The sequence below is a fragment of the Delphinapterus leucas genome, chromosome 11 (genome assembly GCF_059928025.1).
Source record: "Delphinapterus leucas isolate spDelLeu-1000000601 "Yukka" chromosome 11, BTC_Dleu_Yukka2, whole genome shotgun sequence".
NCBI classification, from domain to species: domain Eukaryota; kingdom Metazoa; phylum Chordata; class Mammalia; order Artiodactyla; family Monodontidae; genus Delphinapterus; species Delphinapterus leucas.
In genome coordinates this window covers 101,924,711-101,949,869 of record NC_143139.1, presented here as the reverse complement: position 1 = coordinate 101,949,869, position 25,159 = coordinate 101,924,711, and the positions used below count along the sequence as shown (strand labels likewise).

The window sequence follows — 25,159 nt, the reverse complement described above, 5'->3', positions numbered from 1 at the left end:
AGCCTGGGGTCAGCTCCAGGTCAGCTCCTCTCCACACTTGGGGTGCCCTGTTGTGGTTTCAAGCAGAGCCCAAGCCCCCGGGGCCAGCACAACGGGGGCGGGGGGTCCCCAACTCTCCAGCCGTACACCCTTTTCCATGCCCCCTTCATGGGACAGTGCCCTCCCAGGCCGGAGGTGCTTACACCTGCCCAGAGGGTGCAGGAAGAGGGCTGGACACAGGGAGGATACCAAAGGGCCCCAGAGCCACACCTTGGCTTCTGGGGCCGGACAGGGTGCTGGGAGCCGCTGCCCGGAGACGTCTCCCCTGTCCAGGAAGATCCGAACGGGAAGGAGCAGAGCTCCGCCGCCAGCAGAAGCCAGGCCCCAGAGTTACAGGCCACGGGGCGCTGCCCTCTGGGGTGAGGGATATCTAGGCAAGGGCTCAGCAAAGGGGGGGCAGCCTCTCACATACAGATGGGTGACGGGGGCACTCGGGGTGTCCCCAGGCTTGCAGGAGTTGGGGCTGGCGCCAGCGGCCCTGGGGGGACAGGCGCCTGGGATGGATCCCACCCCTCTGCCAGCCCCGCTGAGCTCGACGACCAGCGCCCCTGACCACCTTCCATCCCCCAACCACGGGACGGGGGCCTGAGAGACAGGGGGACACCCGGGAGCCGTGGGGGAGGCAGGCGGCTCCCTGATCACACAGGCGCGCAGCCAGCCCCAGGGGAACGTGGTTACCTGAGACCCCAGAGCCTCAAAGTTCCAGGATGTCTCCTTTGACAGCCTGGAAACAGCAGGGCGTCTGGCCAGTGTGAGCCTGCAGGAGGAAGCTGCAGGCTGCGGGCTGTGCCCGGCCCACCGGGAGGGGCAGCACCCGCCCCTGGGAGCGGACTCTCTCCTGCTTGTCTCGGGGCTGAGCTGCGGCCAGAGGGCGAGGCGCAGCCACGGGCATCCTGCTAGCCTTGCCCGGCCGTCACTTCGCGTCCAGATGCTGGCTGGGCGAGCCCTCGCCTTCCTCTCCCTGACCTGGAGCGCTTACCGGAGCCTGGCCGTCCCCAGGGTCGCGGAATGCGGCCTCTCCTGTTCCCAGGTGAGCCCTGCCCCCCAGGCTCTCCTCTTGCCCTGGTTCCCCTCGGTGGGCACTAGCTGTTCCCACCCCAGCACAGGCCAGGGAATCCGTCCCGGGGCGGTCGGTGGTGGGGGCCTGGGGGCCTGGGATCCCCACGAGGTGGTGGCCTGACCCCGCAGCGCCGCTCTGGGAAACGTCTGCCAGGAGCCTGAGGGGCAGGGGCGCTGACGCACCTGTGACCTGTCCCTCTCCGAGGAGCCACGTGGTGGGGGGCAGTCCGAGAGCCCCTCCTGCGTTCACAGACCCCGATTAGTCACCCAGGGCGGCGTCCGCGCTTGTGTGGATGTCCCGCTAAGGAAACGCCGCGGGTACCAAGCTCATCCTGGGCGGGAAGGAGCCGCGGGGCCGGGAGGCAGCTCAGAAGTGGTGGTGTCCCGGAACTTTCACTGTCCCTGGGAGGCGTCCCATCCGGCAGCACCTGCCCACAGAGTGTGCCCGCGTCCCGGGAGGTCCCCCGGTGCGAGACTGGCGGCCGGCCCGCTGGGACGGCTGGGGAGCACCTGCCGTGTGCACTCCTCCAGGTGTGGCCACAGCAGGGACCTGCAGAAACGCACCTGAAGCAAGATTAGGTGGTGGTGACTGCTGAGCACCCAGTAGCCTGGCGTGAGGGCTCATGGGCCTCTCAGGGGCAGTGGCCGGGCCCCCCGGGGGACACGGGGACACCTGGCTCCCAGTCAGGAGGAAAGGCAGCTCCACAAGGCCTGCGAGAGTGTCCAGCAGAGGTTCCGGGGAGCTCACGGATAGACAGAGCGGGCTTGGGTGGCTGGGGGTCAGGCTGGGCTCAGATCCGAGGTGCAGGGACCCATGGCGGGGGTGGAGGTCCGTCTGGCTCCTGGTGGGAGCAGGTGGGTGCAGAGGAAACAGCTGAGCCCACGTGGGAGGGGTGGTGGCCTGGACCATCCCCACGGAGATGGAGAACGGGACGGGGCCGCTTTGGGGTGTACTTTGGAGGTAGAGCTGGCAGGGCAGGGGACCCTTGACCTTGAGGGAAGGAGAAATCCAAGATGGACCTTAAAGTGTAACTGTAGCCCCTGGGCCGATGGAGGAGATGTTTCCTGTGACGGGGTCTGGCGGGCAAGGGTTCAGGGAGGAAACTCGTTTTTGAAATATGGGATTTGAGAAGCCCGTCAGACGTGAGAACTGGCGTTGGTGCAGCTGGGTGTGGGATGGGCCGGCCCCATGGTGGGATGGGCCCGGGTGTGGGGCGGGCAGCGAGGAGGGGAGGGACCCCGGCAGAAGGAGGAGGGCCAGGCCAGGGGAGGGAGGCAAGGAGGGAGGGTCCCCCGCCCCGCCACTGCCCCCCACGGGAACGGCCAGGCCTGGGCCCCACTTTGCACTTGGCCGTGGAGCTCCAGCCACCGTGGCACCCGGCTGGGGCCATGGGATTACAGGAGGAGGGCGGAGGAGCAGGGGACGCAGAGAGCCCGCGAAGCCTGGGGGCTGCTGGCAGCCAAGGGAGGGGGTTGGAGAGGGGGAGTCACAGCTCGGGAGGAGGGGTCTGAACGGGAGGGGCTCCAGAGGCCCAGGGCGGCGGGCGGGGCTGCCTCTGTGGGGCGAAGCCAGAGGACCGCTGGCACGGCTGGTGCCCCCCGCACCTGCATGTAGACCACTGCAGCCCATCGTGCCCCTAGGAGGGCTGTTCTGGGCCTTGGCAGGTCTTCAGTAATGGCACAGGGTGGGGCGGACAGGAGCAGATGACCGCAGGGTGCCTCAGGGCGGAGTGGGGCAGACAGAAGGGGCCCCTCCTGCAGCATGCAGGGCCCCGCCCTCCACACCCAGTGGAGCCGCAGGGTCAGGGCCCAGACCCCACCCTCGGGTCCCTCCCCACAGACCCCCCCCCCACGCCCGCCCCCCTGGGAAGCCCCGGGAAGCCCGACGGAAAACCCCAGAGGCGGGGAGGGGGAGGTGGGGCGACCACTTCTCCCTCCCGGCCCCACCCCACAAAGGGCCCCAGGGCCCCGGGCCAGCTTCTGCCGGGTCCCCACCCCCAGCTCCCAAGATGCCAGGGTCCCTGGGCGCCGGAATCCACAGGTGCTCTCTGACCTCGACCTTTGCCCCCGCTGGTCCCCAAGGCAGGAGAGGGGTTGCGGGCACCAAAGGGCCAACTACTAGGCCGCGCCCACCCCCGCTCCACTGGAAACCCAGGGGCCACAGCTGCGTGGTCCTCAGGCACAGGGGCAGCAGGAGGTCCCCAGTGGGCGGGCAGTGACCCTGGGCCAGGCTGCAGCTGCCCTCTAGCTCCTACCAGCTTGGGAGGGGGCTGGGCTTGGGCCACAGGACAGAGGATGCCAGGGGGTGGCTCCAGGCATCTGGGGCCGTGTCAGGGAGGGAGGGTGGGCGAGGACCCAAGCCACTGCCCCTTTTCTCCACTCAGGGCTGCGGCCCAGGCCCAGCTGCTGCCCTGCCCTCTGTCCACCTGCCCAGTCACCTTCTGGGCGCGGCACCCAGGTGGGTGCAGCCCCTTAGTCCAGCAGAGCCCTCCTGCCACCCTGGGCCGGCCCCGGAGCCAGACCCCTCACCCGTGAGGGCCGTGGGCAGGGCCGCAGGTCGCCTCCGTGGGGTTTGTGCGTCTGGAGGCCTAAGGGGGCGAGTCGGCATCTCTGGGAGATGTCGTGGTCAGAAGACAGGGTGGACGCGGGGTGACAGTTAAAAGGCTGGAGCGGAAAGGCACCTGGGTGGAAACGGGCGAATCCCGGAGTCTGGGGCTCGCCCAAGAGTGACACCCACTTACCCGAGATGTTAACATCGGGCGTCACTGGGTAAACCTCAGCGCTATCTTTGCAACTTTTCTATAAATCTAAAATTATTCCAAAATGAAAAGGCTATTTAGAAAGGGGGGTGGAGCTGGAGCTGGACCCACCAGTAGTGCCTGCCCTGCAAACCCCAGGGACAGGAGCAGACCCCCTTCGCTCCTCCACCTCCCCACTTGTGCCGGCAGGGTCTCTACCTCGGGCCCCCAGCTGTCGTTACTCCCTGGGCGCCCCCAGAGGGCCCCCACCGCGGCTGAGCCCGGGCCCAGGGCAGCGACCCTACTGGCTTGTATTCCGCCGCTTCGGGTGCCCGTCCCCGGGCTCCCAGAACTCTGCTTGCCGACCCCATCCTCCCAAGCTTACCGTGGAGCCCCTCAGCCCACCCACCAAAGTGGGGTCCACGGGCACGGCCCTGGCGCCTTCCCCCACCCACCCTGTCTGGGCCTGGCCCCTGGTCCCTGATCCCGACCCCTCAGGAAGCCGTCAGTCCAGCGGGAGAGGCAGTGTGCATGGGCTAATCCCTGCCCTTCCCCGGCGGTCTCCAGGCCAGACCCAGTGAGGCCACCCCCGGCAGAGTCACAGCTCTCACCCTCCTGACCGCTCGGTTATCGTCCCCCACACTTTTCAACAGCTGACGTTAAATGTCATTTTCTGACGTCGTGCGGCTGCCCCGGCTCAGAAGGCAGCTCCTCTGAGGCCGGGATCGTTGGCCATTTTCTTTTCTTCCTGAAGCCCAGCACCCGCCCAGCACCCACCCAGCACGGGCACAAGGGGGCCGGGGGAGCTGCGGATGCCAGCACGGGAAGTCGGTGCGGTCAGGGGGTGGGGGGTCTGAAGGTGCACGGGGTCCAGGTCACACCGGGGCGGGGCCCGGGGTGGGCGGGGGACAAGAGGCAGCCAAGCTGACCTCCCACCCCTCTCACTGTTCTGTCCACAGGGCTTCGCCTGCAAGAGCCGCGTAAACCGTGAGTACAGCTCAGGCCAAGGGGGACTCGCTGCCCTTCTGCTCCTCGTCACCCTGCCCTCCCGGGAGCCAGAGCTGCCTGGCGGCCGGGGTCTCCCTCCTGTGCAGGAAGAGCTGCCGCCACTGCCACCGCCCCTCCCCTAGCAGAGCGCCGCCCCCCTTCCCTGCCCACCACCTGGTGCAGGAGGGCAAGCGCCCCGTCAAGCCCGGTCGTGGGCTTGCTGGATGTGGGAATCGTGTGTTCCTGTTTTCATGGAATTCATTGCTTTGCAATAAATTTCTCACATCACACTTTTTCATTTTTTCCCATTGTAAAATGATATCCCATTTAAAAAATAGCTTTATTGTCTTTGCAGACACTATATTTCATTAAAAGGGGCATAAGAGATGCAAAATATATACGGCAGAAAGTGCAAATAATCTAGCTCCAAAGCCCCCATATAGACATAAATATTGTTTACATTAGGAAAACATTATTCTAGACACTTTTGTAGGCAAATATACTGTTTGTGGGATAAACATAACAAATATTTTATAGAGGTGAAATTGCCTTATGCCGTGTAAACTAAGTGCTTTATTTAATTTGACTTGACTGTAATAGGAAAAACGAAAGAAATGGTTAAACTTTAAATGTTTCTTCACCTCAAGAGGTGTTGTCTCCTCGAGGACCCCTGCAACGTTAAGGAGTGAGATTATGACACAGTCTGCTGAGCCCCGAGCCGGGGACACGCCCCCACCCCAGGCAACATCCCCTGTCACCGGTTTGTCCGACCAGCGGTCAGCGGTTGTGGGGTGTTGAACAGCATCAACTCGGCGGCAGTTCTGTCCCTGGACTCTCCCCGGAGGGTGAGAAGCCCGAGGCCACCCTGGCATTTCTGCCGAGGGGCCTGCGGGGTTCTCCTCCACCCCAGGCCATCCCTCGTCCAAGCCGGGCTCCGTGATGCCCGTTCTCCCATCTGATCTGACCTCAGTCACCTCCGCCTTCCATCACCTGCTTCCATTCATTTTTCTCTTTCTCAACGGCTTTTGCCATGATGATCTCAACTGTTCCAAGCCAGCAATTTAATTTCCAGCCACGTCTCCTGATTCCTGCGTCCTCACTGTACTTATTTGTCCTGAAATGGGGTCGTCTGGCTCCTTGACTGGTCCTCGGCGGGCACGGCTCCGCTGAGCCTCCTGCCATGTGATCCCCTGTCGGATCCCTTGTGTCGCTGAAGCTGTGTCCTTGTCACAGTGGAGGTGCCTGAGGAAGAGTCCCCTCTATTCCTCCGTGACGTTTCCTTCCCTCCCACGTTCTGTGTTCCTTTTCCCCTCCTTTCTTCCATGTCTTTCCTCTCCTCCATCCTTATTTTAATTTTTCCTACACTCCGTCTGACATGCTTTCCATCCTGGTCACACTTCGGCAGCGCCCTACAGACCCCTGGTTACTCAGGCTGGCTTCTCACTCTCTTCTGACCGCAGGTCCATGGTGTTTCCCCCACGGAGCTGTGTGCGAGGGCTAGGTGTCAGGACGGCCCCGGGCCTGGCTGGGGAGACGGGGAACTTGGCAGGCGGGTCCTGGGGGCCGGGGAGAGGTGTGGGGAGGGGCCCTGGGCTTCTGGGGAGCCCTGGGGCCTCCGCAGTCTCGTCCCTCCCACTCCTTACCCTGCACGCCAGTCAGTCGGAGCCGTGACAATACAGGACACCCACCCGGCCTCCTTCTCTCTGGACTCGGGGGAGAGGGGGCTTGTCAAGAATTCCGAGGCTGAGTCATCCCACTAGCAGGGCTTCTGGGGAGCGGGGTCGCCAGGCAAGGAGACACCACGGCATCTGGGGTGATGCTCTGGCCTGTGTCCGTGTGCTTTGCCTGCTGCGGGGGCCATTCTCTGGCTCTGTGCCATCTGTGGGTTCTGGTAGTTATGGGGGAGGGATTTCATGAGGCCACAGCTTCCCCACCCCCACTCCCGTCTCAGTCTGTGTGTCTCTGATGACGCTGAGACCCGTGTGGTCTCCCCCTGTGCCTGACCCGCCCTGGGCCAGCGTGCCCTGGGCCACCGTGTGGGGGTGGTCACCCCGCGTCACAGAGAGTCCTTCCACTTTCTCAGTCTCAACCTCATGGTGTGAGTCACAGGTTTCAGTTTTGATGCAGCCATGTTTACAAGCCTCCCCCTTCATGGATTTTGTGGATATGGGGGGGTCTTTTAAGAAAGTCTTCCCAATCCTGAGGTCAGAGAGATTTTCTCCCTGTATTTCCTATATTTCTGTATTAAAGTTTTCTTTCTCAGATTTAGGTCTTTGATTCATCTAGAATGTATCTCCATGTATGGTGTGAGGTAGGAACCCACGTGTGATCTTTTGCTACCTGGAAATCCGGCTGTGGCCGCACCACGTACTGGACGCCCCCCACCCCGTCAGATTTCCACGCTGTGTGCACGGTTCCCTGACCCGCCCCTATCCCTGAGCGGGGTCACACTGTCTGAGTCCATATGGAGCTCAGCTAGATACTGATTTCTGGTGGGGCAAGCCCCTCTGGTTCCTTTCTTTCCTAAATTGTCCCGGGAGATTTCCTAAATCTTTCCTAAATTGTCCCGGGAGATGATGGTGTGGTTGTAGCTTCCCTGAATCCTCAGACCCAAGAGCAAGGAGGATGTAAAACAGAAGTGGGGTCCATGCTCCCAGACCCCAGAGACGAGCCCCAGAGCCCCAGGCAGGAGCATCAGCGGGGTCTGTGCAGCAGGGAGTGGAGGGGTGTCTGAACCCCACAGACGGTGAGAATCGCTGGGGAGCACACACCCCCCTGAGGGGCTGCCCACCACTGCGGCAGATGGGTGCAGGGACCCCTTGGGAGACGGCCCTGCACAGAGAAGCTCGGAGTGGCATCAAGGACAACAGAGGCAAGAAAAGAGCAGCTTCAGGTACGAAGGCAAGGGGGGAAAGAGCTAAGAAACTCAACAGCGATCCACCCCATTTTTAAACACTACCCAAAAGTGACAGCAGAGGGAGCTCTGCGCAGTCAGGAAAGCAGACCAAGTCTGCTAAGAGCTCTGGGAAACTGAATTCACGTAAATGTGGGCAACGGAAGACTGTCAAGGACAAGTTCCAGACAAGTTATGATAATTAAAAAGAAAAGAAGGAATGGAATGATGTGCCGACAGGCAAAGGAAGTGCACCAGAAGAGCATCCTGAAACCCACAAGTGTAACAGTTCATTTCAAAATGGCTTAGAATATTCAAGAAAATGATACGTTAAAGAACGATGTGAACAAAAATTAGAAACGTTCGGAAACGAGGTGACTAGAAATAAAGGAAAAAATCATCGTATCAATGAAGATTGCATTGGAAGCAGTGAATAGACCCAATATTAAATGCCTTGAGAGAAATAGCAGGTGAAAAGGAGATTTTTTTTTAAATCACAAAGCAATGTCCTACTGCATAGCACAGGGAACTAGTCAACATTCTGTGATAAATCATAACGGAAAAGAATACTTTAAAAAAAGAATGTATCTATACGTATAACTGAATCACTTTGCTGTCCAGCAGAAATGAACACAACATTGTAAATCAACTCTACTTCAACTTAAAAAAAGAATACGAGTAAAACTTGAAAGGAAAAAAATCAAAAAGAAATGTAGAAAGAGATAAAATGATGTGTGAACAATGGTAAATGTTACCGACAGTCAAAGAGTGTCCGGAGGGCAGAGGATATGAGACCCCAAAGAAAACCAAAGCAGCGGAACAAACACGAAAAACTACAGTTCAAGGAGAACATACATTTTTTTCTTGACAGTAGATATTGAAAAGGCAAACCATGACCCCGAGAATACCAGTCCTGGATACCACATCAAAAGCTATTCTAGTAAAATGGCTGGATTTTAAAGGGAAAGAGAAAAATCTTTGGGCCTCTCGGCAAAAAGAGCTTTACAATTTATAATGGAAAGAAAAGTATATCAGACTTTTCAAAGAGCGACATTTTAACGCTAGAAGAAAATGGACGGCAAAACTATAATGCAGCTATGGTGCATATAGACACAATACTGTATTATAATCACCAAACTTGCTAAGAGGCTAGATTTTAATTATTCCACAAAAGAAGAAGCGATAATTATGTCACTTGATGGGGTGCCTTTGCTACAATGACAATTATTATTACAACATATAAATGCATCAAATCAACATGCCGTACTCCTTCAATTTACACAATGTTATACGTCAAATATGTTTCCATAAAAGAAAACTGACCTACATGTATAAAGGTACAACAGGCGGGGACTCACGGACTATTGTCCCATGGCCCCTCCTGGGGACTCTCCGGGAGAACAAGCCTCAGGCAGCCAGACTGCAGGAGGGTCAGATCAGAAATGGGTGAGAATTTAATACAGGGCTATTCGCAAAACTGAGACTACCTGTGGAAAAGGAGACAGTGTGGTATTCACAGCTGTACGCTGAGGGTGTAAAAATGGGGAGAGACTGAGAAAAGTCTATGCAAAGGCACGTTTCTGCTGTTTCCAGTCACCCCGATGGTTCGTGCTGTGACCCAGACTCGTGTACGGTGTGTGCAGTACAGCAAATGACAGTTAAAACATATTTTCATTCTATCCTCTCCTGTGTTCTTGAGAATCAAGCATGGAAGAAAGGAGATGCAGATGTCATGTAGAAAAGGTGCTGTAAAACCTCTACTCTGAATTGGTAACCTAAGTATGACCTCATGAGGTATTGCTTTAAATACGTTGCAGCTCTGTCCACAGAAAAATCCTAGAAACAACGACCAACTCATAGTCATGAGCCTCCCTAGTGCTGTGGCCTTGAAATACCATTTTTCACCAAAATAAACCAGGCAGGGCTTCGGAGAGAAGTGACTGATTTCCAGTCTGGGGCAGAAAATGTACATCTTGTCATTCCAGATGGAGGAAGCTCTCAAAGGCGGTGGTGACAGGTCTGCAGTACATGGAGGCCAGAAGGAGCTCCCACCAGCCAAGAGGTATTGTTTGAGCTTCAAAAAAGAGTTAGCACTGCAATGAGTTGCAGCCCATACTTAAACCCATGCATTCTTAGCGGTACTGTTTAAAAAAAAAAAAAAAGAATTGTTCGTCTCTGTGGATGACAGGGAACCAACTCATCTTGAAGATTGGGTAAATAAAGGGAAGGAATCAAGCCTTGATCGTGCCTTTCTTCTACAAATGCTCCCTTGGAACAATTACTCCAGCTAATAAATGGAAGCAAACCAACAGAATTATCATATCACCATTTTGCGTCTCCCAGTGAATTGAGCGTCCGTGACAGCTGGCATTAAACATGGCCAAGGTCCAGACAGGACACGAAGGCATTCAACACCAGGTCTATTCCCACCAGAGACTCAACCCTGAGCCCTTCAAATCTTCAATCGGGATTTTTGACTGTAAGTTTCCTGAAAATTTCAGCAGGCATTTTCCGGTGTGTGTATTTTTCAACACCACCAAGCAATTAACTCAGCTCTGACACCGTCTACCTGGAGAGAGCCTCAGTTCCCACAGGTGAAGGGCTCAGTCCCACAAGACACCCCCACATCGGGTGCCAGTCAAAACTCCAGGTGTCACCAGTACTTCTGAGTGACTGGCTATAAATTGGAGACTCCCGCCACCTGCTCCTCAGGTTCAATTAATTTGCTTGAGTGGCTCACAGAACCCAGAGAAACATTTTACCTACTAAATTACCGGTTTATTGTCAAAGGATATAAGTCAGGAAAAGCCAGATGGAGGAGACGCCCAGGGCGAGGCATGGGGAAGGATGAGGAGTGTCCATGCGCTCTGACTTGTCATTTCCCCGTGTTCATCAACCCAGAAGCTCTCCGAACCTGTCCTTTTGGGTTTTTATGCAGGTTTCATTACAGAGGCATGGTTGATTAAATCATTGGCCATTGGTGATTGAACTCAACCTCCAGCCCCTCTCCCCTCCCCAGAGGTCTGGGGGGTGGGACTGAAAGTTCCAACCCTCTAATCCCATGGTTCGTTCCCCTGGCAACCAGCCCCCATCCTTAGGTGCTTCTAAAAATCACCTCATTAACAAACTAGGTGTGGTTGAAACAGGTTTGTTATAGATAACAAAAGACACCTTTATCACTCATCATTTAGGAAACTCCAAGAGCTTTAGGAGTTGTGTACCAGAAATGGGGACCAAGACCAAACATATATTTCTTAATATAAATCACAATATCACACATTTTGCTTGGAATTGCAATTGAATTTATTGACCAATTTGAGTCAGAAATGACATCTTATCCGAGGTGAGTCTTCTAACCATGAACATGGTATGCCTTTCCATCTTTGAGGAAGTTAGGTCTTCCTCAAAGTATTTATTTATGCCCTTCAGAGGTTGAAGCATCCATGAATGGGTTCCTTATTTTATTACATTTTCTAGTTGGTGTTTGTTGGTGTAAAGCAATGCTAGTTTTGTATATTAATCTTGTATCCACACATTTGTTATACTTTCTTTGTTATTTCTAGTAGATTTCCCACTGAGTCTCTTAAGTTTTTGTATATAGATAATCACATACTCTGCAAATAATAACAGTTTATAACCTACGTTTGTTTTTGTCCTTATGGAAGTGGCTCAAATCTCCAGGACAATGTTGAATGGGGAACCACTGTCTTAGTCCTGATATTAAATAGCAATGATTCCCAAAAACGTACCATTAAGTATTAGGTTTATTGGGCGTTTGGAGGAGATGCCCTCCATCTAGACAAGGTGTCTTTCTTTTCCTAGTTTGATAAACCTTCTTTCATCATGGGTAGGTGTTAAATTTTATGAAAATTTTCTGTGTCTATAAAGATACTCATACAATTTTCCTCCTTTAATCTTTTTAATGAGGTGATAGATTGTCTAATGTTGACCACACCTGCAGTCCTAAAACAACTCCTATCTGGTCATGTTTAATATATTATTAAATCAATTTGCTAAAATGTTATTTAGGATTTTGCAGCTATATTCGTAAGTGGGGTCAGCTTATACTTTTACTTTTGTGTAAGCCTTAGAAAATTTAACCATCATCTCAGATATTGCCTCTGCCCCATCCTCTCCTTTCCTTCTGGAACCTCGATGGACACACCTCAGACATTTCACATCTTTCTTCCTATTTCTCAGTCTCCCTTCTGCGTTTTCCATCCTTTGTCTCTTTGCTGATTTCTGTATCATCCACTGTGATCTTTCTCCCACTAATTCTCTCTTCAGTGATGTCCAACCTGCTCTCCAAACCATGTATTGCTTTTTAATTTCTGTTTCTGTGGGTTTTGTTTCTAGAAATTCTATTTGTTTCTTTCAAATGTGCTAGGTCCCTCTTTATAGTTTTTTCCCCTGCACATATTTTAATTTCTGTTTCTGTGGGTTTTGTTTCCAGAAATTCTATTTGTTTCTTTCAAACGTGCTAGGTCCCTCTTTATAGTTTTTTCCCCTGCACATATTTTAATTTCTGTTTCTGTGGGTTTTGTTTCCAGAAATTCTATTTGTTTCTTTCAAACGTGCTAGGTCCCTCTTTATAGTTTTTTCCCCTGCACATATTTTCAAGCCTATCCTTTTAGCAGGTTGGTCTGCAGTCTGTGTCCGACCTGTTGTAGCACTCCATGGACCCGTCCATGGCATGTCTCTGCTGGTTCTTTCTCTTGGTGCTTTGTTTCCCCAGCAACTTTGTTTATCACGAAATATATCTGCTCCAGGGAATTCCCCGGCGGTCCAGTGGTTAGGGCTCCGTGCTTTCACTGCCGTGGGCCCAGGTTTGATCCCTGGTTGGGGAACTAAAATCCCACAAGCCACGGGATGTGGCCAAAAAAAAAAAAAAGGCTGCTCCATGCCCCTGAGAAATGATGCCTTCCCCACAGCCTAGGATGTAGGCGCCTTCCCCCAGACCAGGTTCCCCTTTGTTTCTGAGTGGCACCCAGGAGTGACATGTGACTATCAGGACCATTTCTAACTAAGTCATAGATTGAAGTTTCTTGGATCTTCCTGGGGGTGCAGACCAGGGCCGGGACCCAGCACCCAGGCCCACGGAGGCTGTGGGCTTTCCAGGAAGCTCCACTGCCCCTGCCCTCCCACCACGCCCCAGGATTCGGGGAGGGGGCAGGTTTCTCCTGATTCCCCTCACCGTGACGGGGCAGCCCTGGGATCCCCTGGTCTGGGCCGTACACTTGGAGCCCTCAGCGTCCGGGCTGGGAGACGCCCAGGAACGCGGCTTCCTGTGCTCTGCGTCCCTCTGCCCTTCCTCGGGGTTTATACTGATGATCCTGATTCTTTATCAGCTCTCACAGGTTTTTTTTTTTTTTTTTTGAGGTACACGGGCCTCTCACTGTTGTGGCCTCTCCCGTTGTGGAGCACAGGCTCCGGACGCGCAGGCTCAGCGGTCATGGCTCACGGGCCCAGCCGCTCCGCAGCATGTGGGATCTTCCCGGACCGGGGCATGAACCCGTGTCCCCTGCATCGGCAGGCGGATTCTTAACCACTGCGCCACCAGGGAAGCCCTCTCACAGGTTTTTAAGAAGTTTTTTTACATGTATGTTTTTTTTCCTCCAGCATTGTTAGTTGTTTTCAGTAGAATTGGTCCAAACAGCGTGGGCTACCGTAGGGTGGGAAATGGAACTCGCAACTTGTTTTTTTTTTTTGTTTTTTTTTTTTTTGCGGTACGCGGGCCTCTCACTGTTGTGGCCTCTCCCGTTGCGGAGCACAGGCTCCAGACGCGCAGGCTTAGCGGCCATGCCTCACGGGCCCAGCCGCTCCGCGGCATGTGGGATCTTCCCAGACCGGGGCACGAACCCACGTCCCCTGCATTGGCAGGCGGACTCTCAACCACTGCGCCACCAGGGAAGCCCGCAACTTGTTTTTAAACAGACAGGAGTCCTCCTTTCTCCTGCTGCCCTCCCAGCATGAATTTAAATTCACCACCGTGTTCTACCCATTCCTGTGTTCACTGTTCCTTTCGTAACCCACTTCTTCCTTTTGAGTTCATATTTCTCCTTTTTAAAATACAGCTGTCAGGTCTTCTTTTAGGAAGCCTCTCTAAATAAGACCAAATATATTTACTTCTCTGTAAGTATGTATGATGAGTTTTGGGTTCACAATTCTTTCCACACAGTAGCAATGAATTATTTTCTCCATTTTGAACCAGAAATAATTTAGTGTTTCTGCCTCACTTTTTTTTTTTTTTGGCCGCGCTGCATGGCTTGCAGGATCTTAGTTCCCCAGGGATTGAACCCCAGCCGCTGCAGTGGAAGCGCGGAGCACTAACCACTGGACCGCCAGGGAAGTCCCCTGCCTCACTTTCTTCTATATACTCTTTCCTGTTTTGTGAGCTTAATTTGGGACAAGAGCCTGTTCTTATTTTTATTCATTTATTTACAACAAGTGACTTCTCCTTCGCATCCATTATACTTAACTATGTATTTCCTCATTTCCCATGGTCACCATGCTCTTCTATGGCTCTACCTTTTTTTTCGGCTCTGATCCTTTCCTTGCTTGGCTGGAAGGTCTTTGTTTTTTTCCAGAAAAGGTCAAAAGTTGCAGACTTCTCACTTTCTGCACAGAGGAGGAAGTTTTCACACACATGAGAGAGAATTCTAAAGCACAATCGCTTCTTTTGAGAGGGCTGCACACCGAGCTCTAAGGATGACCCTCAGAGCAAGGAAGCGTCAGGCTTGGGGACACAGTCCTCCTCGCCGCCACGTTATGTGACTAACCCACCGGGCTTGACCACTGGCCCCTGTGGCCAGACAGGGACTCAGCTGCCTCCTGCAGGTGGCCTCTCCTCCGATTCCAGCCACTGCCCTGGGGTGCTGTCCCCCTCTGAGTCATCCATCTGACCCCACACCTTAGGTACATCAGCCCCAAGATGACAGTGGGCGAAGGATGCAGTTGGGGGCCAGGCTGGGGGCAGGCCATCATTTAGATCTTCCACCAACGGGGAAGATTTTATCACCAACACTGTTTAGAACTGCCAGAGCATGTTGATAAAAAAAGGCAGACCAACTACTCGCTGGCTTTATTAGTTTTTAAACCTCCATCAGTCTGGGGGGAGGATGGTGGAAGCCTGCGGCCCCCTCCCCCAGTCCGCCCCTCCTGCATTGAGGACAGACAGGCACCCACTTTATATTGCGTTGTTGGTTTCCTTATCATTGAATTTGGAAAGATCTTTATAGATTCTGAACACAAGTTCCTTAGCAGGTGCATGATTTGCAAATATTTCCCCCCAATCTCTGACTTATCTTTTCACTACTTACCAGGGTCTTTCAAAGAGCAGAAGTTTTAAAGTTTGATGAAATCCAATTTATTCATTTTTTTCTCTTATGGGTCACGGTTTCAGTGTTGTATCTAAGAATTTTTTGCCTTACCTAAGGTCACAGAGATTTTTATTGAATAAAAATGTGTTTTCTTTTAAAAGTTCTGTAGTTTTAGGTTTTACATTGAGGTTGACAGTCCATTTTAGGTGAACTTTGCATGTCGTGAAAGGTGTGGACGGAAGCGCATCGTTTGCCTGGGGACACCCAGTTGACCCAGCACCATTTGCTGAAAAGACTACCCTTTTCCCGCTGAGTTCCCAGCATGTTTGCTGAGAATCAGTCATGCATATGTGGGCAGGGATAGGATGCTAGGCGGGCGGGGCTTGTTTCTCAGTCCTGCAGGGTCTTTGTCCCCATCATCTTCTCACTTGCGTTGCTCCCAAAAAGAATTCTGCGCCTTCCTTACCTCGGTTCCTCTGCACATCACATGTCTTTTTTCCTCTGGTGGCTTTTACAGTTTTCTCTTTACCACTGGCTTTGAGCAAACTGATCCTGGTGTGCCGTGTAATTTCTTCATATTTCTTATCATTCATCAGTCTTCTTGCATCTGTGAGTTTATAGTTCTCACCAAGTTTGAAAATTTTCTATCATTTTTTCAAGTTTTTTTCATTCCCCCATTCCCCCTAACCACACATACGTTAGGTCACTTGAAGTTGTCCTACAGCTCCCCAGTGCTCTGTTCTATTATTTCCTCACCACTGTCACCATCACCATCATCGTCACCATCACCACCATCACCGCCATCATTGCCATCATTGTCATCACCATCACCATCAACACACCTTCACCATCGCCACAATCCCTCTCCATCTACTTTTGGATGTTTTCTATTGCTATGTCAAGTTCTCCAGTGTTTTTTTCCAATGGCTAATCTGTTATTAAACCAGCTGTTGTATTTTTCATCTCAGGCACTGTAGTTTTCATCCCTAAAAGTTGGATTTGGGTTTTTTTTAATATCTTTCATGTCTAACATGTGGAATACAGTTACGGTAACTGTTTGAATGTTCCTGTCTACTAATCCTAACATCTCTGTCGGTTTTATTTGATTTTTCCCCTCATTCTGGGTTATGTTTTCCTGATTCTTTGCATGGCTTGTAATTTTCTATTATATGGTAGACATGGTGATTTTTACCTGTTGTGTGCCGGATATATACTTTTATCCATACAAATATTCTTGAGCCATTTCTGAAATACAGTTAAGTTCCTTAGAAACAGGTTAACCTTTGGGGGTCTTTAAGATTTGTTAGGCAAGGCCAGAGCAGTGCTCCATCTAAGGCTAGTTATTCTCCTACAGAAGCAAGACTCTTGCATACAGTGTACCCGGGGCCCCGTGAGTCACGAAGTCCCCAGTCTGGCTGGGAATGGGGATAGTCCTGGCCCCGGGTGCGGACAGGATGCTGTCCCCGCAAACCCCTTGGGCTTCTCCTCTTCCTGCAGCCCCTCACGTCCACGTGCTCATCCGCTCTCTGCCGAACACGCATTCCCCTGCTCTCTCTGCATCATCCCTCCTCTTGCGCTCATCCTGCAAACTCTGGCCACTTCCGTCTGCCCCATTTCTCCACTTCGGGAGGGTGTCAGGGGTCCCAAATTCCCCCTCCCTCTGCCACAGCCTGGAAAGGCTCTCAAGACAGCAGGGCCCTCGTTGGGCTCCCCCGTCTGTCCCCAGCCCTCGGGCATGGCCATCTGTCCCCATCCCCCTGATGGCCGTCTGTCCCCGTCCCTCGGGCATCGCCGTCTGTCCCCGTCCCTCGGGCATGGCCGTCTGTCCTTCCCCACGTCCGCTGTCTTGAGACTGTATCTTGTCTGGTTTCCAGGCTGCTTCAGGCTCGAGGGAAAATCTGACCCCTGTGACCCCATCTTGGCCACAGTGGGATCCACAGCACTGGGTTTCTTTCCCAGGAACATTTCAGACCTCGTAGTTCCTGCTGCCTCTTTGAGTTGTTTCTGATACGGTCCAGTCGGGGCTCTGTTGAGTGATGGGCCAGCGCGTCCGTCCGTGTCTCAGCCGCGGTGCCTCTGCCCCCCCTTCTCCAGGGTCTCAGTGGTCAGCCACCGTGGTCCGTGGGGATGCCTCATTCCTGCTCCACTTTCTCTGCAGTGAGGAAGCCTTTGGTGCACCCTCGGCCTCTGCTTCCCGCCCATCACGTGCATTCAACAGTTCCACCTGGTCCCACCGGTGTCCCCTCTCCTCCCGGCATTTTTGTCCTTTACTTCCCCTTGACTGTCAGTCCAAGAAGCTGGTCTTCCTGATATGCTCCCGGCGTTTGCCTGGGGCCCGGGCCCCCTGGAGGCACCACTGAGCACACACACCTCCCCTTCCTGGCCACATTGTCCTGCCCAGGGTTACTCCCCAGTCTGACACGTCACCAGGCGTGAACGCCACGGCCCTGAGTGCAGCAGAGAACCTGGACTGCCAACTCCATGGGGCGCGGGGCCCCCTGGGGTGTGGTGGCTCCCATGGAACCAACGCCCCTCCCCGAACTTGAAGCGTCCGCCTGCAAATCTGGCAGAGCCAAGGCCGAAGATACTGCTCGGCCCCAGCGCCTGAACGTGAGAGCCCAGCTCCCTGCACAGCACTTGGTCCGGCCGCAGTTTCCAGTGCCCTGACCGAGGCCGTCGGGGCCAGGCCCACCTGGGCCGGTGCAGCCGCCTGCCGGCGGTCAGGGCTTTAGGCGGCAGTGCCCTTGAGGTCAGGCCCCCCGTGCCCCCAGCACACCTTTGCTGTTGCCCATCTTTGTTGTCCGTGGGACCCGCCAGCTTGCCGAAGGGGGCTCCCCTGCCCCCTTGCTGGCCAGGCGGGGGCCCACTCCTGGCGCCCAGTGGCCATCTCTGAGCATGGCTCAGGGTGGCCCACCACTCACCGGGGGCCTGGTTCCCTGACTGCACTGGGGCAAGTAGGGAGGACTCTCCCCGCGACTGTGCAGCCCCAGAGCACCCCTCCCCCACCCCCACCCCACCACCCAAAGAGCCTTACCCAGGCCCTGGGAACCGTGGTACTCACCCTCCTTCTCCCCTCCCCAGGAAATATTTTCAACAGCTTCTGCCGCAAGCCCCCCACGTCCATGTCCGGGTCCGTCCTGGAGGCCCTGACCCTCTCCACTGCCATGAAGTGTGTCCCCCACGACGGCTGCTCCCTGTTCCTGCGCGTCAAGGCCTCTCTCACGCTGCATGGTGACCATGATGGTGGTGACACCCAGGAAGTGTGGTGGTGGGCTCAGGGCTCCTTTAATCCCCGTGACAAGCCGGGGGTGGGGTGGGCCAGGGAGACCCTGCTAACTGCCCTTCACAGAGGAGGGGAGGGAAGGGCTCTGACACCTCTGCCGGCCCCTCCCTCCACCCAGAGGGCCTGCGGGGCCTGGAGGCCTGCTCCATGAGCCTGGACACCCAGGAGACACAGTGCCAGAGCGTGCGGGTCCCCAGGGCCTCCCGCCGGCTGCAGGTGGGGCAGCAGGTGAGACTAGGGTCTGACCCGGACTTGCGGGTCCAGCCCCAAGCCGGTGCCGGGCAGCTGCACCTGTCCCCTGGCCTGCTCCCGGCTGCCCTCCCCTCTTGGCCACCTGATCCATAGACCGTCCTGGGGCTCTGCCACCCCAGGCCCAAGGAATGGGTGCCCCTCCTCCTCTGCCCCAGACCCTGGGTTCCAGCTGTGCGGTGTGGAACTGGCCTGGCCAGGGGTGGGCGGACAGAGGTCCCAGCTCCACCAGTTCCCACCCGTCCCTGCCCAGCTCCAGGTGCACTTTGACTGCTTTGAGGTGAGCGTGGCCCAGAGCCTCTACGTCACCCTGAGGACTGTCCCCCACTTCTGCGGGGTCCAGCTGGACCAGCGGTACCATGTGGAAGGTGGGCCGGCGCGAGCACAGCTGCCATCCAGCTTCCCAGGACTGATTCAGGGCGGGACTCACCCAGGGCAGGGGGCAGGGCCCCACGCTGGACGGCTCCCAGCAGTGCATTTGGCTTAATTCAGCGTCTCCGTTTCCCTGGAGAGGAAGGCCTTCTGGAAACCACACGGGCAGAGGCCCAGCTGGGGGGCGGCCCCTGGTGCAGAGCGGGCTGGGCCCAACACTGCCTCTGTCGTTCGCAGACTGCGCAGATGAGGACGTAGGGAGGAACGTGCCCGACTGCTTTGGTGAGGCCCCCTCCCCGGGTGGGACCTGGGCCCCATGGCTCCTGGGAAGACTCTCAGGTGATGGCAGGCACCCACGGGCCTCCCACTGGGATCTTCTGCCCTCCCCACTCGGGAAATCATGATGGGTCCTCAGGTGGGCGACTCCCAAAATACCTGGGTCTGGCAGGGGTCACCACCTGGAGGGTGTCAGCACAAGGGAGCCCTGTGCCTGGTGACCTCTGGCCCCAGCGTGACCTCACCTGCTTCCCTTCTACAGCTGGGAAGCTCTCCTACTCGGTGGACCGCAGCCGCAAGGTCATTCTGGTACAGGTGCCAGAGTCAGGGGGCCCCGACTACTACGTGCGGCTCTGCCTCAAGTGGTTGACCTGCGAAGACGCGGGCGCCCCAGTGCGAGTGAGCCCCCCGCCCCGGCCCGGCCCCACCCCAGCCCCGCCCCAGCCCCGCCCCAGCCCCGCCCCCGCCTCTGGTCCTCGCTTGCCGCCCGCCCACGGTGCCTTCGCTCCCCTGCAGGTGACAGCGAACGGGGTCTCCCGGAGGGTCTCTCTGCCCTACAAACAAGAGTTGTCGTGCCTGTGCCTTGAGGTCAGTAAGGATGTGGCCTTGACAGCCGGGAGTGGACAAAAGGATGGGCAGACCCTGCGCTAACCCCAGTCCCTCCCGCAGGGCTGGTCTGCGACGCCTGACGCCGTGCGGATCCAGACCTGCCCCTTCGAAGATGGCGAGTGCCCTGTGGTGCCAGGGGGAAGGAGGGGGGAGCGAGGAGAGAAGGGTGGGAGATGGGCGGGTCAGAGGTGCCCAGCAGGGTAGGGGCTGGCCTGTCCAGCTGGGACGGCTGACTCGAGCGGGGGTGAGACGGGGTCGGGGGGGCAGGCCCAGCCTCAGCCCTTGAGCCTGCTTCGGACGGCAGGCAGCCAAGTGTGTTCCGGGCAAGCCCTCCGAGGCGGCAGAGCCTGCGCGTGGACGTGAGCGTGCAGGAGAGCGCGTGTCGGCCGGTGCACTAGCACGCACGTGTTGCAGCCAGGCCACCTGGAAGAGCCCAGGCTGCCGGGAGGGGCTCCCGGAGGGGTGCAGGGTGCTCACAGAACACACACACAGACTCGGGTCAGGCCCAGAGCCCCCGAGAGAAGGCACCTGGGTCCTGGGCCAGCCCGATGGTTACTCTAGCAGGTGCTCGGTCCCGTGGCCCACGGGCGGCTGGGGTAGTGCCAGCTGATGCCAGCCCTGGGGGAGGGTCCCTGCAGACACGGAGACACTGTGGGACGCCATCCACTACCACCCGGGGAGCCAGGAGCTGAGTTGGGAGCCTGCCTGTCCCATGAGTGGCCGTGTGAGTCTGTGCTGGCGCCCAGGGCCAGGACCCCAGTGCCTGGAGCTGGAGCAGTCCGGCCGGCCCGCACACAGCAGGGTGAGTGCCCCCCAGGCAGGGATGGGGCGGGGATGGGCGGCCAGGGCCCTGACCTGCGCGCCCCTCAGGTGCAGTACCCTCTTGTGGACACCCAGCCCCAGCTCTGCCTGAAGGTGAGTGGGCCAGTCCGCAGCCCGCCTCGTGCACTACCAGGGCTTGGGGAGGGCGCCCAGGAGCCAGGGGAGGGGCCCGCAGCCACATATCCCCCTGTGCCTTGCCCAGCCCTGGGGTCCAGCTACTCAGTGGCCCCTCTGACCCCCTCCTGGTCCCATGGGGGCGGGGCGGGGGGAGTGTAACCAGTCCCAGAGGGCCACGAAGGAGGCCCGCCTGTCCCGGCCCCCCACCCGTCCCCCGTCCCTGCACACGCGGCCACACCCCGTCCCTCGGCCTCCCTGCAGTTCTCCACGAGCCTGGGCTTCCCGGTGAGGTGCCCTTTTGAGCAGCTGCGCTTCCCAGGTGAGCCCCCCGCGGGGCGGGAGGGAGGCCGGCTGGGGCCGTCGCAGGGCGGCCGCAGCAAAGAAGGTCCTTTGCTTGTGTAAATGCCTCTTGGTCGGGCGGGCAAGACGACAGGGTGCTGGTCACTTGTGGGGTGGCGTGCTGGGCCTCACCCCTGCCCCCCGCAGCCTGGAAGATGACTGTCCAGCTGGCACCCGCTCCGGGCCACCTCCGGGTGGCCTTCTTCTCGCCCAGCCCTGCCCACTTCCAGGTGTGCCTGTGTCACCGAGGGAAGACGTGGCCCCCCGCGTGCCGCCGGGTGCTCCAGGCCACCCCCATCCCTGCGGTGAGCTGGGTGTGGTGGGCACCGTCTTGGGGACCTGGCGGGGGAGTGTGCTGACCCTTCAGTTCCTCAGAGTCCCCAAGCCAGCCCTGGCAGGGAGGGTGCTGAGAGGGCTGACTCGAGGGCTCCGCAGGGACGCAGAGGAGCCTGGTCTGCACCCCCGCTGCCCGTGACCTACCCCTCCCTCGCCCAGGGTGACCCCACAGAGGACCCTGTGGTGGCCTTTGTGGATATTCCCGGGGACCAGGCCTGCGCACCCGGCACCTGCATCCAGGTGGGTGGTGCTGTCCTGCCCACCTCCTCCACTCCCAGACCTCAGGGGAGCCCCCACCTCCCCAGAGCTGCCCTGGGGGCCCCTCCAGCTACACAGTCCCTCCAGCCAGTGCCTCTGGGGAATGCGGGCGGGGCTCAGGGAGCGGCTGCTGGCTGTGCTGACCCGCTCTCGCTGCCTTCGAACCCGGCCTGCAGGGCAGAAGGACGGACATCCAGTTCTCCGCCCCCCAGCAGCTGTGCGACCTCCAGTGCGGTGAGCGCTGGGCCCAGGCCTCAGCCAGAGGAGGCAGGGAGGACAGGCCCTCGGGGGGCTGCAAGAGGCAAGGGCTAGACCCCAGACTGGCCCCGGGAGCCCCGTCTCCCATGTTGGAGTGGGGGCGGGGCGCACGGTACAGGAGACTGGGGCTCGGCAGGCGCCTTGACTTGGGCGGTCAAGCCCGCCCCAGAGCCTCCAAGCACTCAGCCGGGTCCCACGGTGCCAGGTGCGCTGCGTCTCCTCCCTGACTGCTCCGACCCCAATCAGGGCTCTGGTTCCAACTGTGCAGGAACGCGACGTCCCCAGCCCACCCTTCGCCCAGCCAGCCACGGATAAGCCTAACCCTGCAGGGCCTGGGTGTGGCCCAGCAGGGTGGCTCCTGCCCGGGGGTGGGGGGGGGGGGCAGTTGGGGGGAGAGGTGGGAGGGGTGACACCAGCGCAGGGTGAGTGACGAGCAGGCACAGCCACCTGCAAGCACAGAACCTCTCCTGGTAGCTGTGGAGAGTGGACACCCTGGTCGTGGGGGGAGCATTCCGGTGCCCAGGGCTCTCGCGGCCCTTTCTGCACATGGGCAGCTGGGTAGGTCTTGAATGGCCTCTGAACTCAGCTGAGTCACAGCAACTCCAGGACAGCCCCAGTCCTGCCCGCCTTCCCTCGGGAAATGCCCCGGGGCCCGCGGAGGCTCCTCACGCCTGTATCCCCCAACTGCCCCCCACTCCCTGACCCAGCAGAGCTTTTCAGCCGAGTCTGGGTCCCATTCCCCAGCAAAGGTCACCTCCAGCAGATCACAGGTCAAAGGGGTGACGGCCACCCCTGGGGGCCTCATGTCTGGACTGGGGCTCTGATACCCGCCAGCCGGGTGGCCCGGTGGCCGGCCTGGGGCCACGGCTGGAGCCCCAGCGTTATGCTGGGCGAGTCCCAGAGTCCCAGGAAGCAGTGAGAGTGACTGGGCCCGGTTCAAGTGGTAGGCGCCGGGGGGCACACTGCCCTTGGGGTCTGGGCGGACTCCCCCGGAGACGGGACACTTGCCTGCCGCACGGGCACTGGCTTGGCTGCACTGGGCAGTGCACCCTGAGCGACTGGGGTCTCGGACCCCTCTCCCGCCTTCCACCACACAGGCAGGGCTGGGCTGGGGGTGGCCGTGCCCCCAGACAAGGGTGGCACTGGGCCACCTGAGCCAGCCCCCCATTCCTGTCTCTCCAGCTGCCACCCAGGGGACAGCAGCCTGAGGCCAGGTGTCTCACCAGGAAGAAGCAAGTGCTAGGGCCTGACTGCTGGGATGTGGTGAGTGGCAGCTCACGCCTGGGCACGCCAAGCCTCTGACTGTGAAGGCTGGGCCTCAGAGCAGGCGGTGCGGCGGGTCTCACCTGGCCCCAGACCGTGCCACCTATGTGCCTCAGCTCTCCAGAGGCCTGCGGCTCCCGCGGGCCCTTGGGCCATGCCGGGGCTTCCAGTCAAAGGACCTTCAGCCCCTCTGAATCCCCCGGTGGGGTCCAAGAGAACGGCTGGGTGGGATGCGCCCTTCCCCGGGTGGCCCAGCCCCTGACCTGCCCCATCGCAGCATGGTCCCGGCTCCCTCTGGACAACCGGGGGCACGGCCTGCACCTCTGGTCCTGAGGACAGTGTTCTCTGAAGTGCAGAGTGTGGCCGCGCCCCTTCTGTAGTTGGGCGGGTCTGGGGGCCGGGACATGCCCACAATGGCTGGGCTCCACATACCCGGTGGCCCCCTGCTGCCCAGGCTGGGCCTTCACTGGCCCCCCAGTGTCCCTCACACAGCTCTCCCTCGACCCTTCAAAGACTCTGCTAAGAGCTCGAGGGAGCCCACGGCCCGAACACCACCCTGCACCAGCCCCCCGCAGAGCTCAGACCACCTTCCACTCCCCAGGCCCCCAGCGAGGCCAGTCCAGTGAGGGCTGGCTGCTTCCATTGGCCTCAGGGGCCACGTGCCAGGACGAGCCATTCTCAGACAGTCACACTCCCTGAGGGCCACTGTGTGCCATCTGCGCTCAAGGACCACAGGGGGACCCTTGACCCTGCAGTGTCACTTCCGTGTCCCAGGCCAGGGGTCACCCAGCAGTTGGCCGGCTGGGTCTGCCCTCCCAGGACCCTCCTGCCGGCTCACAAGGACCACCGGGCCACGCCTCCCGAGCTGTGTCTGGAGTCACCTCCACGAGACCACGGTGCATCCAGGCCCCGCCCTGGATGTCAGCTGCGCTGCGTCTGCGTCTGTGCCCCTACACCCAGGCCCTGGCTGGGCTGTCCCTCCTTCAGCCGGACACAGTCCACCGGGCCTTCTCCTATCCCTCTCTCAATGGGGCCTGCTGCCCCCAGCCGACTAGGGGGGCAGGCAAAGCCAGCATGGCCCCTCGCTCAGTAAACACTTGTCCACCTGGCTCGCCTCTTTCCTTGAGGACAGAGATGGGGTCTGCAGGGCAAGGTGGCCCTTAGGGTGGGGTTGGGAGGACCACGGGCCTGGGTATACCTCCTAAAACAGGATGGAGGTCAGGACTGCAGCTGGGGCGAGGGTGGAGCCACGGACACGGGTGGAGCCTGCCGCCCTCCGCCACGTACAGCCCCGCCTGTATCGCAGGACATCCCCAGGCTAGGAACGCCAACAGCCCCACAGCCGCCCCCGTGGGTGGGGGGGAGAGTGGCACCCACGGGTGGGTCAGGGCCACCAGGCGCCCACTCAGCCCGCAGGCCCGCCCCCTGACAGTTGGCAGGGGCTGCACCACCCCTCGAGCCCCAGGCTCCCACTCCCCTACCCCAGCCAGGCCCGGTCCCCTGCCCAAGGGCCCTGTGGAGACCCCTGTCTGCCCCAGGTGTCCCCTCCCCATCAAGGCACCCGGGAGGGTGGGGGACCAAGGTCCCAGCTCTGGCTGGGGCCCCCTCTCCCCGTCCCACAAGCTCCTGCTTCCCATGCCTGGACCAGACCCCAGCGGGACCCAGGGCCACCCCAGGAATCCTGGCCGCCTGGGGCTGGGAGGGCGGACTTGCTGGGGGGGGTTGCGGGGAACTGACCGGAAGCAGGCTCCCCCAAGACTCCTCAGCAACCCTGGCCACCCCAGAGGGCGGAAACAGAGGCCCACACAGAGGCAGCGGCCGCGCTCCTCCCCAGGACTAAGGGTGTGCAGGGCTACCGGGGACGGGGAGGGGAGGGACACGCTCTGGTCCCAGCTGCCCCACTGTCCAGTGCGTGCCGTCACCAAGTGGTGGCGGCACTCAG

The 25,159-nt window shown here is 58.2% G+C and overlaps 1 protein-coding gene across 1 annotated transcript; it reads left to right on the top strand.

Annotated features, from left to right (window-relative positions):
* Window positions 1-904: 904 nt before the first annotated feature.
* On the top strand, window positions 905-24,349 carry IL17REL (interleukin 17 receptor E like). The gene is made up of 16 exons (XM_089921498.1): window positions 905-1,069; window positions 4,796-4,823; window positions 18,117-18,266; window positions 18,437-18,546; window positions 18,821-18,935; window positions 19,177-19,221; window positions 19,478-19,614; window positions 19,732-19,803; window positions 19,885-19,939; window positions 20,463-20,626; window positions 20,695-20,739; window positions 21,025-21,082; window positions 21,250-21,416; window positions 21,598-21,678; window positions 21,873-21,930; window positions 23,137-24,349. The coding sequence occupies exons 1-16, from the start codon at window positions 968-970 to the stop codon at window positions 23,160-23,162; spliced, it is 1,413 nt and encodes a 470-aa protein (XP_089777624.1). The 5' UTR covers window positions 905-967; the 3' UTR covers window positions 23,163-24,349.
* The last annotated feature ends 810 nt before the right edge of the window (window positions 24,350-25,159 follow it).

Coding starts and splice junctions, on each gene's coding strand:
- IL17REL (XM_089921498.1), top strand. CDS start 968: ATGCTGGCTGGGCGAGCCCTCGCCTTCCTCTCCCTGACCTGGAGCGCT. Junction 1,070..4,795: donor GCGGCCTCTCCTGTTCCCAG/GTGAGCCCTGCC, acceptor TTCTGTCCACAG/GGCTTCGCCTGCAAGAGCCG. Junction 20,627..20,694: donor GCCGGCCCGCACACAGCAGG/GTGAGTGCCCCC, acceptor CGCGCCCCTCAG/GTGCAGTACCCTCTTGTGGA.